Below are 17,033 nucleotides of genomic sequence, written 5' to 3'. Positions count from 1 at the left end.
ATAATAACATTGTTTTTTTTAATAAATTTAATTTATCGATAAAGTGTGTGGATTAATTCGCAAAAGTTCTATAAGTGGTACAATTTGTGAGTAAAAAAAGTTTGCTAGTTACTCGTTGTATCACACGGAAATATTACTTATTGAGTCGTATGAGGGCAACGAATCTCTACATACAAGGTAAGAGTGAGTGAGAGAGAGAGAGAGAATATGTAAGTGCGTATACGCGTATACGTTCTCTCTCATACATACACCCCATCGCATGTAGCAAATAGTTGATCGCAGCGAGCGCTTCACGTAATCATCAGCATGGGACGGTGAGTTGCGCCGCTTCTGCCTGTCTCGCGTATGCGGCCCGTAAATCGTTAACTATTTTGGCTTATAATTTAAAAACTAAGCCTCGGAAAAAATTTTAGCAAAGGAAAAATTGTTTTAGAATTAAGTCAAGTATATGACATAAGGGCAGAAGGTTGTTTTGAATCACCCTGTATACAGGGTGTAACAGAGCGCCCGTATCAGCAATTTTTTGAGGAAACAACGCATTTTCGTGAAAAATGTTTCATGTAAAAGTTGTAGAGCTCTAAGTGGCGTATTATATAATAATATTAGTATGAGCTTGAATAGCACCGTCAAGGTCATATAAAAATCACTTTGAATTTTTTAAATGGAACCCTCTATTTTTCATTACATATTCTTGTAGCTTATCTCGAGAGTTTTCTAAAACATCATAATAAAGTATTTTTTCATTAAGTACTTTTTGAGTTATTTTATATTTTAATCTGACATATTTTGTTGTTATTGAAATAAGAAGTTTTGACTTAATCAATGCGACCTTTTATAGGAACTAGAGACATCTATGAATGTTCTTTTTGGCGGTTTGCCTTACTGTAGCGCTATCACGCGTTCATCTTCACCTTACCTTAATTCTTGCGGTTGATCTCGATTCGTGTACCGCTTTACTTTTCTGTGACTATAAAGGAATAAATATATCTCGTTTCTGTTCAAGCATATATATACAAGTGTGGTAATTGAACCTCAACCCAACAGGTTATGGGCCCAGTGCTATATAGAAAAGAGAAAAATAAGAAACGAGTGTGCGTGAGTAAAAGAGGCTTAAACCTTTGTCGTCTATAAAGTAACATTCTAGAAGGTCCGCCATGTCTGTCATTGTCGGAACACAAAATATTGAAAAGTTAAACGATACCAATTATGAATCGTGGAAAATCCAAATAAAAAGTGTACTTGTATGCAACGAACTATGGAAATACACAAGTGGAGCTGAGATTCGTACAACTGAAAATAGTGACATATGGACATCGAAAGACGAGAAAGCATTGGCACTGGTTCTATTGAGCATTTCGAAAAATTAGTTAAATCATATTAAAAAGGCAACAACATCACACGAGGCATGGGAAAAACTAAGGAGCATATATGAATCTAGGGGTCCGGTAAGAAAATCCGTCTTGTACAAACAATTATATCGCATGAAGAAAGAGCAAGGACAAAGCATGATGGAATACATGAATAGCTTCGTCGATAAAGTAGAACAATTAGAAGATGCAGGAATAAAATTACCGGAAGAATTAACGTCGATAATAATGTTGAATTCGTTACCGTCTGATTACGAAAATTTTTGTGTCGCTATGGAGTCACGGGATACCATACCAACGATCGATTTTCTCAAGACAAAACTTATTGAAGAGGAAGCACGACGCATCGATCAAGATGATTGCAAAAATCATAGTTCAGAAAACAACGCCTTAACGGCAAATAAAGGATACAATAAAAACACAAAGGACACTCATACAAGACACGTGAAAAACTACAAGTTTGCAGGAAAATGCTTTAAATGCAACAAAGTTGGACATAAATCAGCAGAATGCAAGAGTAAATCGAAACGTTATTTAGGAAATAATGCACAGGACGCTATGTTTGCATGTGCCCAATACACTGAACTACAAGAATCAATGCAGTGGTATTTAGATAGTGGTGCAACAAGTCACATGTCTTACGACAAAAAGATATTTCATGAGCTAGATACAAATAAGAAGTGCGATGTCTATACCGCTACAGAACATTCCGTTGAATCCGGTGGGGTTGTTGACCTGAAAAGTGATGCTAAAAAACAGTAAAGTAAATGACATTAAATTAAAAGACGCAATGTTAGTACCGCGATTTAGAAATAATCTACTCTCGGTATCCCGCATGACCGATAACGGTTACACAGTGACGTTCAAAAAGAAATGTGCGTTAGTGAATCGACATGATGGCTCTACAGCGTTAATAGCTAAAAGACAAGGTCAGTTGTATGTTGTAGATGAAGCTGAACAATCACGGATTCTAACAGCACGCGACGTTGAAAATGACAACCTTTTACGCTGGCACCAAAGGTTCTGTAATTTGAATCTAGGAGATCTAACTAGGCTAAACTCCCAGGGGATGGTAATTGGCCTAAACTTAAAAAGTAATTCCAGAGAACTTAATTGCGAAATTTGCAACAAATGCAAGATTCATCAACTTCCCTATAAAAGTTCGACTAAAAGAGAGAAAGAAAGGCTTGGGCTAATACATTCTGATATATGCGGCCCTATAAATATCCCTTCATTAGGCGGGGCCAAATATTTTGTAACGTTCACAGATGACAAGTCCAGATACGTAGAAGTCGTAATGTTAAAGAAACGATTAGATGTAACAACAGCCTTCAAAGCTTATAAAAGGCGTGCGGAAAAAGAAACAGGTTGCCAAATAAAGAAAATCCGTACCGACAACGCAAAGGAATATTTATCCAGGGAATTCAATGACTTACTTGAAGAGGAAGAAATCAAGAGACAATTAAGTGTCGAATACTGTCCTCAACAAAACGGTGTCGCTGAGCGTGCTAACAGAACCTTGGTAGAAATGGCACGCTGCATGTTGCTACAATCCGGAGTTCCCAGTAGTCTGTGGGCCGAAGCTGTTAATATTGCGGCTTATATTCATAACAGATGTCCGACAAAAATATTAGAAAACTTGACACCCATAGAAGCTTGGTCAACTGAAAAACCATATGTGGGCTTCATGCGTATATTCGGTAGCAAAGTCATAGCCCTTGAAAAGAAACCCTCTAGAGGTAAGTTCGAACCAAAAGGAAAAGAATATATATTAGTTGGTTATTCACAGGAATCCAAAGCCTATAGATTGTGGATTCCTGGTACAAAAACGATACTGAAGAGACGTGACGTACGATTCATTGAAAACTTGGAGAGTAAAACAAGCGACACAGAGGAAAACTTTGGAGATTTATTAAACCCAGTTTGGCATAAATCAACAGAATTATCAGAAACTAAGCCAAAGAAATCGACCGTTCATGGAATAAAGGAAGAAATAAGCAATGACATAAACTCCGAACAAGAATCGAATGAAGAAAACGAAGAGGAGAAGGAAGAAGAACAAATCGACACTCCAACAACTTCAAGAAGAGGCCCCGGTCGATCAAAATTACTAAAAACTGGAAAAGGGGGCAGACCAAGAAAACTATACCACGAAATGAGATACGGAGAAGAAACATCAAGCGAGCCGTTGAGTATAGAAGAAATAGAAAATAGAACCGACAAACGAGCATGACTAGACGCTATGCAATCGGAGTACGATTCTCTAATGAAGTACAAAACGTGGGAACTCGTGCCACGACCCGCAGTCAAGAAAGTATTATCTAATCGATGGGTATTTAAAATAAAAAAGAAGCAAGACGGATCAATAGACAAATACAAAGCACATTTAGTGGTGCGTGGCTGCGAACAAAAGCAAGGCGTGGATTACGAGGAAATTTTTGCACCTGTGGCAAGATACGAGACAATACGTGCTTTTCTTGCCGGATGCGTTCAGGAGGAGATGCACGTACATCAGATGGATGTTGTGACGGCTTATATACAAGGCGACCTACCAGACGAAGTTTATATGGAGCAGCCTGAAGCTTTTGAAGTTCAAGGACAAGAAGATAGGATTTGTCTACTAAAGAGACCACTCTAAAGTTTGAAACAAGCAGGTCGATGCTGGTATGAAAAACTAGATATTTATCTGAAAAATATAAATATGATAAACAGTGCCGTGGATTCTTGCGTTTATGTAAGTATCAGTAAAAATGACAGAGTAATCGTTATAGTTTACGTAGACGACTTACTTGTAGCATCCAAAAACATTCACAAATTACAAAAACTAAAGGAAACCTTAAGGAATAAATTTCAGATGAACTATTTGGGTCCCGTGCATGACATCCTTGGAATAAATATAGAAAGAGACGGACCTACAGGAAAAATAAAATTAACACAACGGAGATACATTGCAAATATGTTGCGAACGTTTAAGATGGAACATTGTAAACCGATATCGACCCCACTCGAACCAAATCAGAAATTAACAAAAAGAATGGGATCAAGCACAGAGGAAGTAAAAGCAAATATGAAACATAAACCATATAGAGAATTAATAGGAAGCTTAATTTATTTGGCGAATGCGACACGTCCGGATCTGGCATTCGCTGCTAATGCATTAAGTCGCTTCTGCACGGATCCAGAAGAGGCCCATTGGAAACTTGCAAAAAGTGTACTTCGATATTTACAACACACTGCTGGTTACGGTATAACATACACTACAGATTGTAAGGAGATGCAAGCTTATGTGGATTCAGATTGGGCTGGCGATGTGGAAGATCGCAAATCATGTAGTGGTAATGTAGTTATGCTAGCCAATGGCCCGATAAGTTGGAACTCAAAGAAACAAAAATCCGTTGCTCTATCTACGATGGAGGTCGAATATGTGGCCATCTCTGAAGTGTGTAAAGAAATAGTACACTTAAGACGTTTGTTAGAACACATAGGTTTCAAGTCTTTCATAACAGGCGCAACGGAAGTATCTTGCGATAACCAAAGTGCGATAGAGTTAAATAAAAATCACATGTTTCACGGCCGAAGTAAACATATCGATATTAGGCATCATTTTTCGCGAGAAATTAGGGATAAAGGTGAAATTAGTGTAAATTACTTACCTTTTGATAGAATGATAGCGGATCTACTAACAAAACCTTTAATCAAAGGGAAACATGAAGAATGTGTAAAGTCATTAGGATTAAGACATTAGTAGTATTAAGAAAAGAGTAAGCAACAAGCCCTTACAATACATTTTTTTTTATTGTTCATTCATGTTTGCGTTTATTTTATATGCAATAGTATGTTAAGAAAGTTAGAAAAGAAGTTACATCGAGCGCATCGATAGGAGGAGTGTTGAAATAAGAAGTTCTGACTTAATCAATGCGCCCTTTTATAGGAACTAGAGACATCTATGAACGTTCTTTTTGACGGTTTGTCTTACTGTAGCGCTATCACGCGTTCGTCTTCATCTTACCTTAATTCTTGCGGTTGATCTTGACTCGTGTACCGCTTTACTTTTCTGTGACTACAAAGGAATAAATATATCTTGTTTCTGTTCAAGCATATATATACAAGTGTGGTAATTGAACCTTAACCCAACAGATATAAAAAATTAAATATCTCGTAAAATATTTAGTTTTCCATAATCTTACCATAATACTTTTATGTATTATATTTTTATACTATTGTATTAAGGGGGTTCTATTTAAAAAATTCAAAGTGATTTTTATATGACCTTGACGATGCTATTCAAGCTCATACTAATATTATTATATAATACTCCACTTAGAGCTCTATAACTTTTGCATGAAACATTTTTCACGAAAATGCGTTGTTTCCTCAAAAAACTGCTGATACGGGCGCTCTGTTACACTCCGTATATACAGTGTATCCCGCAAGGTGATGTCCACACTGAAACTGTGTATTCTTTGTATCATTCTAAGTCAAAAAGTCTTAATACACATATACCCTAAAGCTTGTTTTGAAGTTATAGCGAAAAAATACAAAAGTAGTTATTTCTTACACTAATGCGAAAAAAGCACCTTTATGACTTACCTTACCGCACTAGTAGTGTGGAAATAACAGACATTACAAAAAATATTATATGTGCGGAAGACAACGAACTACGTCGCGCATGAAGTTGCTTGAGCTGAAGCGAATGCGGCAACTTCATATTCCATATAATTCATTGTTTTTCACATAAGATGATATTAATAAATCGACTGTTGTTTTAAGTGAAAACACCGCATAAACATAGCTTGGAAATTTCTTTTACCTACCAATCATGAGTACATTTCCCAATGAAGAATACGCCGATATTCATTTTATTTATGGTTTCTGTAATGATAACGCACATGCAACAGTAACAGAATATCATCGACGGTTTTCTAATCGCAGAATACCAGATCAAAGAGTTTTTAGCGATGTCCACCGAAGCATTAAATTTACTAGTAAAGTCCCAACTAAAAATTTTGGGAGACCATTAACGCGACATCGTCAAGTCAAGGATGCGATACTAGCAATGGTGGACAAAACTCCTACTATTAATATCAGAAGACTTTCAGCGCAAACTAACGTTTCTAAAACGACAATTTGGAAAATACTGCGTGATTATGATTTATACCCATTTCATTTTATGAATGTTCAAGCTTTTCAACCAAATGATTATCCTGCATGCCTCAATTTTTGTTACTGGCTTTTGAGAAATTGGCAAATACATACAAAAATTTTGTTTACTGACGAAGCTACTTTTACAAGAGACGGCATTACAAATAATAGAAACTCACACGTTTGGTCACTACGAAAAGAAAATCCTTCATAAAATCTCTAGTCTATGCGGATAAGCCAGTCAATCGGCAGCAGTTATTAAATAAAACAACAGACGCTTGTAATAATATACGTAACGATGCAGAACTTCTTTTGCTTTCTATAACATCAATAATTCAAAGAGCAGAAATGTATGTAGACCAAAATAGTGATCACTTTGAACAATTTACAAACTAGTTTATAATTATTAAATTACTGTTTAATTATCGTTTAATTATTATTTAATTATCAATAAATAATATTATCTTTAATAAATAATACTGTTCTTATTTTATGCAATTTTGTTTTTTCGTTATAACTTTGAAACAATCGACTTTAGGGCATATGTGTATTAAGACTTTTTGACTTAGAATGACAAAAAGACAGTTTCAGTATGGACATCACGTTGCGGGACACCCTGTATATATAGAGTGCATCTGAAATGATGTACTAAACTTTAGGAGTGTATTCTAGAGGTCAAAATAAGACTGTTTTTTCTTATGAACATGGGTCTGCAAATGAACCCTTCTCCGAGCTTGGCAAATTAATGTTTTCATAATATACGTTTTTCTTTTTTCATTTTAGTAGCTTACTTTACTTCATAATTTACTAGGCTATATCAAATTTCAACCTTCTGCTATTTTTTCTGAAATACAGTCAATTTTTAATTTTTTCCCCAAACTTTAGGGGTCTCTAGCTCAGAGGAGGGTTCATCTGCGGACTCATGTTTATAAAAAAAAAAGTTGTAATGGTTCACCTTTCCCATACGCCGCGGATCAGGCTCGCCGGTGCCAGGATTCGGGACAAGGGGGAAATTCTAACTCACTCTTCCTCAATATGATTTGGTTGAACGATTAGTTTATTTAAGCGGTTGCTAAAGGTTTAAACATAGAAAGTTCTATTTACAAAAGTGCAGCATGCGAGAACGGTGCGTACATAAAATCGCGAAAGCGGCGGTATGCGTTTAACTGGCGCGTGTAGGGCTCGGGAAGCGAGCGTGGCTTATGCAGGCGATGTCGAGGCGGTATTCGATCGCGATGTTTGCATGGGAGCAATTATCGTTATTCTAAGACAGACAGAACTTTTACATACTACGAGGTGTCGCGTGGCCTTTAATGTTCCAACTGACTGATTGTCTTATTCTTAGAAGGACTGGGCGTATTGCCTGCGGCTTATCCTTAGAAGGGCTAGCACGCTGTGGTAGTAGAAAGGCCGTATGTAAAGGTGGAGTGGGCGCCACACTGACGGAAATTCTAATATGGTTAATTAACTTTACAATAACAATGCTTGTACCAAGCCAATGCTTTATCAAGCCTTTAGTGGCCGGTCTAAACGCGGTATATACAATGCGGTCTTACGGTCTAGCGTGTCGCGGTACGGATGTAAAACGGTCTTACGGTATAACTGGTCGCGGTATTACAAACGGTCTTAGGGCTAGCTGATCGCGATATACACAAAGCGGTCTTACGAATTAAGTCGTAGTATATACAAAGCGGTACTAGAGTCCATCAGGACGCGCAAACCAAAGTGGTCTTACGGTTTAACTGGTCGCGGAGTAGACAAATGGTCACGCGATTTAACTCGACGGGGAGAGCGCGGTACGATCTTACGAACTAGCAGGATGCGCCGTCTCAGCAACCGGGTAACCCGTGACCTGGTTTAACGCGGGGTAGAATGCACCGGGTAGCCCGGCATAACTACGGGTAGCCCGTAACCTGGTTTAACACGAGAGGTAGTTTCGGATCTGGAGTTAATGAGAGGACTCAGGATCGGGAACTGGTAACGTTACGCTCGCCGGACTGCCTTATATACCGGCGGCTGGCGTCCCACTCACGCGAGTCGACGCGTGGTTGACTCCCCACAATGGAGCCGTGATATGGATGTGGAAGTTTAGGAGCGCTATAGGCGCCGAGCCTCAGAAAATGCGGGCGGCTGGTCGGCCCGCGAGGTTAGTAACAGTATCGTTACCAAGTTTTATTTTGACCTCTAGAATATACTCCTAAAGTTTAGTGCATCATTTCAGATACACCCTGTATACAAGGTGGCCCACGTAAAGTGTTACCAGCTAATAACTGTAAAAATATTTGACAAATCAAAAAATTGTTCAGGAAAAAGTTTTATGTTTTCGAACGGCCTTTCCAACTACGTAAACATAAAATTGCCTACACTCTCCTTATAAAGGGGGCGGGGGGTAACTTTAAAATTTTAAACGGAACCCTCAATTTTTTATTATATATTTTTATAGCTTATCTCGAGAGCTTTTCAAAACACTATAATAAAGTATTTTTTCATTAAGTACTTTTTGAGTTTTTTTATATCTTAATATATCTGACATATTTTGATATAAAAAATAAAATACCTTAAAAATATTTTGTTTTCGATAATGTTATCGTAATACTTTTATGTACAGAATGATGAGACAACTCAATTAGTGTAAAGAAAAAAACAAATAATTGTTTAAAAAAATACATTGTAAATAATTATATAGTTTTTCTTAAAAACAATAATTTTTTACACTAATTGATTTGTTTCATTATTTTGTACGTAAAAGTATTACAGTAACATTATCGAAAATTAAATATTTTACGAGATATTTTATTTTTTATATCAAAATATGTCAGATTAAGATATAAAATAACTCAAAAAGTACTTAATAAAAAAAAATATTTTATTATAGTTTTTTGAAAAGCTCTCGAGATAAGCTATAAAAATATACAATAAAAAATAAGGGGTTCCATTAAAAATATTAAAGTTAACCTCCCCTCCCTCCTTTAGAGAAAGTGGGGGAAATTTTACGTTTATCTAGTTAGAAAGGCCCCTCGAAAACTTTCTCATAAACAATTTTTTGATTTGACAATTTTTAGAGTTATTAGCTTGTAACATTTTACGTGGGTCATCCTGTATATATGTATGTATGTATTAGGTTTAAATGGTAAATTGAGTTTAAATTATACAGGGTGTCCAACAAGTAAGTGACCAAACGAATGGTGGAAGTAGATTGAGTCAAACTGAAAAGAAAAGGAATAAAGTTCCGAAAAGTACTCACCCCCGACTTTTTTTAAACTCAGTATTCTTACGTATTTTGACGCGCTGATTACGAATATCATAGTGAAAATTGGCGTCTACTTGATTTTAAACCCATAAAAATTATAATTTTTTACGTTTATCTCAGTAAATACGAAAAATCATAATAAATGTTTTAGACAAAAGTTTTAGACCTCTCAGAGAAAAACATTTTAAGTTGTATACATTTTCACCGTACGAATAATAGTTTTCGAGAAAATCAAAGTTAAACATATATTTCAAATCAATTGCGGTATAGATGAAACTACAAAGGCTGATAGTACTGCGTAGAAGTCCCAATATATAACCTCGCTTTGCATGGAAAGTTACAAATCCATGTGGAATCGTATAATGTATTGCAAAGTACATGCTTATTGTTAGATGGGAGGACAGATATAAAATTTAGAGTCCATCGTTTTTGTCGAAAATTCACTCGTACGGTAAAAATGAATAGGACATAAAATGTTTATCTTTGTTAGATCTAAAACTTTTGTGTAAAATATTTATCATGATTTTCTGTATTTACTGAGATAAGCGTAAAAAACTATAATTTTTATGGGTTTTCCATGGTTTTCACCATGAAAATAAAATAGTCGCCAATTTTCACTATGATATTCGTAATAAGCGCATCAAAATACGTAAGAATACTGAGTTTCAAAAAATCGGAGGTGAGTATTTTTCGGAACTACACCCCTTTTTCTTTAGTTGTTCTAAGAAATTTCGTGTTTTGAAGTTTGCATTGTAATTTCTTTGTTCAACAATTAAAGGAAAAATAAGGACACTTTTACTATATAATTCAAACTTAATCTACTGTTTAAGCCTAATAAAAAATCTAACCGTTCAGCAGTTATTGAGAACTGATAATCTCAATTGACCAACTCGCGTATAGATACACGGGGTGCTTCGCTGCGTGCAACTTTGATTGTGCATAACTTGGCGCGAGACGCTATACCGTGTCTCTTGATCTATTTTTTGTTTTGTTTAATAAGATATTATTATTATTAAATCTGAAAGGTGCTACCAAAAGGAGTTTACCTTTTCTATGTCTTTTGGAAAAAAATACTCCTTTTAAAATATCTGTCTGTATATTCCCAAGCAGAACAGAAAATTCAAAGATGGCATCAAGATGACATCGAAATGACATCGTAATGACTTTTGATAGTCATTATGATGTCATTTTGATATTATTATGATTTTCTGTTCTCTCTCTCTCTCTCTCTCTCTCTCTCTCTCTCTCTCTCTCTCTCTCTCTGCTTGGGTTACTTCTCTTCTAACTGCGCCCTTTCTCAAGGATGCTTGTTTATTCGTTTACTGATAAAGAAGACGCTCTTGTATTAGATTGGTTTTTTAAACTGATTCCTAAAAATCGATAAATGCTATCATACCCCATGTTTTAAAAGACATTTCGGCTTGTGTAAAAGAAGATTTAAACCTTTCAAGAAATTATAAAACCACAAATTTATATTGTTATTTTTTTATAATAACATATTTTTTATAACATATATTATTATAGTTTTGTGTGCAATTCTCAGGCTCGATAGTTTTCTTTAAAAAATAGTAATAATAGCCTTAGTCTTATTTAAATAGTAATAAAAGCCTTAACCTTATTTAAATTTGAATGATCTGTTTAGATAAAATCTTATTTCGATACTTAATTTCTTCAGGTAATGTAGAAAATTTAATTGCGCGGAACAAAAAATTTTTTGGCATAAAATTTTAAGTACAAGATTAACTTGTTTTTCAATGTTGTCAATCTGTGTATAATTTTCTATGTAATCATCCATATGATTATCATATTAAGCTTTTTAATGATATGGAATAAATGATGCTTCTTTTAACGTAATCGAACATTTTACGTTCGATGGTCATCCATATTTCGCGATATTGCACAATTATTTGCACGGTTTTGAGTGTTCACATACATATATGTACACACGCGCATAAAATCTTAAATAATTGTTGCATATTGTTGCATATTATTTGGGCACTTTATTGGCATGAGGGCGGTCTTTCATTAGCGTCGGATGGAATTTCCACATTTTTGGACCATACGACCAAAATACAGCAGCTATGTCATTTGAAATAATCAAGTCAGATTAAGTTGAGCAAGTCGCTACGTGACCAAACCGGTGAGGACTGAAACCGTCGCTCAGAAATATACACGCAGCGTGTGCTGCGAAAGTAGACAAGATTTTATAATTTTCGGGAGTGATCTCAATAGTCCCGACAATTGATGAACATTCCTATTTTGATGGCAAAATAAATTTTTCCATATAATTTATTTTCGCGAATATTAATTGCGCATCTTAAATCCACAATGAAGTTATTCTAGAGTGTCTACTCAAATCTTGTAAAAAAATTTCTTGAAAATTCTCTGATCTTCCTTATCTTTGTTCAAAATTCAAAAGAAAATATTTTGAAGATTTTTTTATACAATTTCCTAAAATAAGTTTTTTTATTGTATCGCGTTTTCTAATGTTTTTCACTTATAAAAAGAAACACACAAAGCATTTAAGTTTCAAGTACTAGATTTATAAGTGTTAGATTATACTGAAAAAAACTGAATAACTTTTATTAAGATAAAAATTTTTAACTTGTATAACACTTATTTTTTGTTACAAATTAATTATTAAAAATTAAAATTTAAAAAATGTATTACATATTCAATATTTTATTAAGAGTTTGAATATACAATATATAAACAAAGATATATTTATAATATATTTTGGCGGTTTGCCTATTGCTTACAGCTTACAGTATAAGAGCAAAATTATCAAAGAGAGAATTTTTTTCAAATTCCTTGGGTCCCAATAAAATTCCATGAGAATTTTCTGATTTCTCCAGGAACAAAAAAAAATACCCTGAGAAGTTCAGGTTTTCCACATTTTTTCAGGGAGTAGACATCCTGTTATTCTCTTCTAAAAAGAGTTGAATATATCATACGTTCATATGCATTCAAATTCAATTTGTTCGTTAATGAACAGAATTCGGTTTTTGCGAGCCACACTAAAATTTAGGAATGCGAAATATGCGTATATTTGATGAGATCGATAGTGTGAAACGGTAGAATCTAAGCGAGGTCACCTTGAGGAAAAAGACACTCCCACTTCGAAATTCTTATCGCGCCGCCATATGACCGGCGAGTTTCGCACGCATTTCTCGTTATTTATCCCGGCAAAAACAGGAGCCGGTGTTTTTCTGGCGTGCTGCCACGCGATCTATTACGGTCGCGGCACGGCGTCTCGATAATAATAAAACGATGTATAATCGTTTTGTCACGTGGGTATAATCGCGGCTGAATTGGCCAGCGTGAATCTCCGTTTATCGCCCCAGTTACGAAAGGGATGCGGCACGAGCCGGTCAGTTTTCTTGTCGCGCGTCCATCCTCGAATGATTATTCGCATCCGTCGATTCGCTCGTTTACAACACCCGGTATGGTAAATTTATCGCCAGCACGTTAATATCAAACATACAAGATTGATTAAAATATAATATCGTAACAAGAGGATTTTAACAGATCAGTGAAAAAAATATTCCAACAATATTCCAAAAATATTCCAAAAATATTCCAAAAAATATTCCATTGTCTCTCTAAAGATTTGTCGAAGCAAGTGTATCATATATTTTTGCCTAATTTTAAAAACATAATTTATGTTTAAAATAAAATATCGTACATTTCTTCATAATATTGATTGTTAATTTAATAAAAATAATCGCAGAACATTAAGGATGTTTTGGCTATACAATAGTAACAAAAAACTTTTGAAACTTAAATAAAAAAAGGACATATTTTTTACGTTTATACTATTTGGAAAATGAAATAAATCTGGATTATAAAAAAAATGAAGTATCAAAAAATAATATGCTTATTAATGTCTCCATAAAAAAAATAATTGTAATTAATATTTTTCCTAATTTATAACAAAAACTTTTAATTGCGAATAGACTGATATTCTCTGAAGTCAACTGCAAAAAAAATAAACATAAATAGTTTACAAGAAGATTTTGATTACTATAAGTATTTTGCTATAATTTTTAATAAATAATTTTTAAACCAGTAAGTGGATTTAAATGAAGTTTCGTATAAACGTTTAATAGAATTTTGTTAATACATATCAAAATTTTTAATTTGCTGGCAATGTTCTTTTCTTGTCAAATTTATCAATAAATGCTATAATACGCGATTTTCCATAAGAATCAACCATAAAGAAAATTGTGCTCAAGTTTTGCACAGATACTTAGAAGAAATAGTAAAACACGAAATTTTCACGCTCTTGTCAATGTTTTGACATATGACACATGCATCCTTAAGTCTTGGTGAATTAATGAAAATTATTCTTCATATAGTATTCTTTATCTAATTTTATATAAATATATTTAACTTTTTTTACATTTTTTTACTTTTTTTACTTTTTTATATTTAACTTTAAATTATTTTATTATAGATGTATATACACTCAGTGCGTAATGAAATAATCCTAATAGAAAGATTCTTCAATCAAACTGAGCACTGCAAATAATTGCAATAGATTTTGTATATATAAAATGATTCGTCTCGTTAATTCACGTCACGCTAATCGATAGTCTCCGAAAGATCAGAATCAAAAGTAGTTCTTGCGTTTATGTAAAGAGCGGCGGAATTCGAAATTATTCTGAGTCCATCATGTCGCACGCGAAATTATACACAAGGGCAGACCACGTGGTTCAACCCACCTCGCCGGGCAGCTCTAAACTTAGGAGTCCGCACAAACTGAGCGTAACAAGTCCGTTCGATTTTCTCCGCGGCGCTTTCTACAATTACAACTATTGCTCATTTCTCTCCCTCTCTATACTTCGCTCTCTCATCCTCTTCCCCTCTATCCTTCTCTTTTCCTTCCCTCCTCCTCTCTCTCTCTCTCACTCTTTCTCTCCCCTCTCTCTCCTTCCCCTCCCCCCTCTCTCTCTAAACATGCGAAAATATAATGATTTACGAATAAAACGCGACAATTTGCACGCAACTCATTAAGATTATATAAACTTTTCAACTAGTGGCTTATCTAAGGAAGGAGGAGGGTCTCAAAAGGTTGCAGTACTTTTCGAAATTTGAGAAGTGTTTCTCGAAAAACTAAATTTTTCGATCCTAAGATATCTTAAAATATATTTAGATCCTAAGGTACCTTAAAATATATCTGGAGCACTTCATTGGAATCTAGGCTTTTGTAGGATTAGCACTGCTATTAATTCATAAAGGTATTATGATTACAGATGACATGGTAATTGATGAATTTGTTAATTGTGTAAAAACTAACTAATTAAATTTTATGTTATACATTCATAAACCGTTCACAATGGACAAACTAATTAATAGGAATACTATTGTTTTATTTTTTGTTTTGAATTTACATATATAAATTATTCCTTAACACAATTTTGATAAGGATTTTCTTAACAACCTCTTTTTACCTGTACTTATACTGCCAAAAATATACTTTTTTTTATTAATAATGTATTCGATTTTTTAATAGGCACTATTTTTTATATTTAAATAATAATAAGATTTTTTTAAATATCTTTTTATTTATTCCTAAATTACAAATATACAATACATACATATAAATTGACAAGCATGGTTCTCACATGTATATTATGTATATATATATATATATATATATATATATCTACTTTAAGTATATACACTTTAAATAAATACGTTCAATTGAAACATGGACTACAGATCGTTGTTCCATGAAAATATCAGTCTATGTTTCAGTTGAACGTATCATATAGTTTACAGCCTTTCTTCCTGAAAAATATCTTGGAAATGCCCTTGTTTTCAACTTTCTCAAAATTTCGTGCGTGATATTCTTCAAGCGTGATCTACGTGGATTTGTTTCATCGCGTTCGTCGAACTTTCGCATGTATGCCTGTGAACCAGCATTATCGATTGCATCTATGAAGCACCAATTGCAACATCCTATCGCAGTGTTTTTCAAATCGTATATTCCTCAGAATGCTGGAGTTTCACTGAATGAAAGTAGCAGTTTCCGCAAATGATCACCCAATGATCTTAGGTAGGATTCATTCAATCAGTTATTCTGATCCCATCTAACTTTAATGCTCCGCTAAAAAGACATGATTGGAATAGAATTGCAATGAGCTTTGTAGTCCAAATAAATTGCGAAACACTGCTGTATTGAATTGTATTCCGTTATATGACTGATTGTTAGTATCAACAAAATACCATTAGTCACATCACAATATGCGCTTCGTCCAATATTTTTCTTACTTATAATGTTAGAGAAAATAGGAAAACAGAGACCGATCACAAAATATTATTTGGGAAAAAGCTTATGGAAATAAATATTGTTGACGTTAACGGTAATCTTACCGTAATACTTTTATGTATATAATAATGAGACAAATCAATTAGTGTAAAAAAGACAAATAATTGTTTTAAAAAATACATTGTACATAATTACTTTTTCTTAAAAACAATTTTTTTTTATGCTAATTAATTTGTCTCATTATTCTGTACATAAAAGTATTACTTCTGTACATAAAAGTAAGATTATCGAAAACTAAATATTTTACGAAATATTTTATTTTTTATATCAAAATATGTCAGATTAAAGTATAAAATAATTCAAAAAGTACTTAATAAAAAAATACTTTATTATAGTATTTTGAGAAACTATCGAGATAAGCTACAAGAATATGCAATAAAAGAGGCTTCCATTTAAAAAATGTTGACTTTCAATTGACCCTCAAGGTCAAATTCAAAGACAAGCTCAAGGTCACCATTTGATAGAGCATATCCGATTTACTTAAAAAATGTGCGATTTTTGATAAAAGTCATTTATTTTCATTTAAAAAGGGTTGTATTAGTGGTCTGAGACATTCTGTGTGTGTGTGTGTGTGCGCGCGCGTATGCGCGCGTATGTGTGTACAAGATATATATGTATATAGATATACTGGATGGCCCATTTTAATCCATCCAGTCGAATATCTCAAAAACCAAACCCGGAAGAGAAAAATGTTTCAAACAAAAGTTGTGTGACTTCAAGGGGGCCATAAGTTGGTGACAATGATTTGACGTTGGAAAATCATTTGAAGGTCATGTGAAGGTCAACTTCAAAATCTTAAATGGAAACCCCCATTTTTTATTTAGTATTCTTGTAGCTGACATCGAGAGCTTTCCAAAACACTATAATAAAGTATTTTTTTATTCAGTACTTTTTGAGTTATTTTATATTTTAATATGACATCTTTTGATATAAAAAATTA

The 17,033-nt window shown here is 33.9% G+C and overlaps 1 protein-coding gene across 3 annotated transcripts in view; it reads left to right on the top strand.

Moving 5' to 3' along the window:
* The window catches only part of LOC138933079 (b(0,+)-type amino acid transporter 1), a 71,435-nt gene that overhangs the window by 48,683 nt on the left and 5,719 nt on the right, over positions 1 to 17,033 (top strand). Inside the window, exon 1 of one of the 3 annotated variants that reach the window (XM_070295547.1) lies at positions 13,066 to 13,202. The exons of 1 other annotated variant lie outside the window; for it this stretch is intronic. In XM_070295547.1, coding sequence (XP_070151648.1) covers positions 13,115 to 13,202 — 88 coding nt within the window. In that variant the 5' untranslated portion in view covers positions 13,066 to 13,114. Of the gene's footprint in view, positions 1 to 13,065; positions 13,203 to 17,033 lie in introns of those variants that run through there. One more of the 3 variants, XM_070295549.1, reaches the window with a different exon arrangement.

This window comes from Polyergus mexicanus, unplaced genomic scaffold (genome assembly GCF_030449975.1).
Source record: "Polyergus mexicanus isolate NDT 795.1 unplaced genomic scaffold, iyPolMexi1.0 SCAF_5, whole genome shotgun sequence".
In the NCBI taxonomy this organism is placed as follows: Eukaryota; Metazoa; Arthropoda; class Insecta; order Hymenoptera; family Formicidae; genus Polyergus; species Polyergus mexicanus.
The sequence above is the reverse complement of the archived record's forward strand: the minus strand, read 5'-3'. Positions and strand labels throughout refer to the sequence as shown.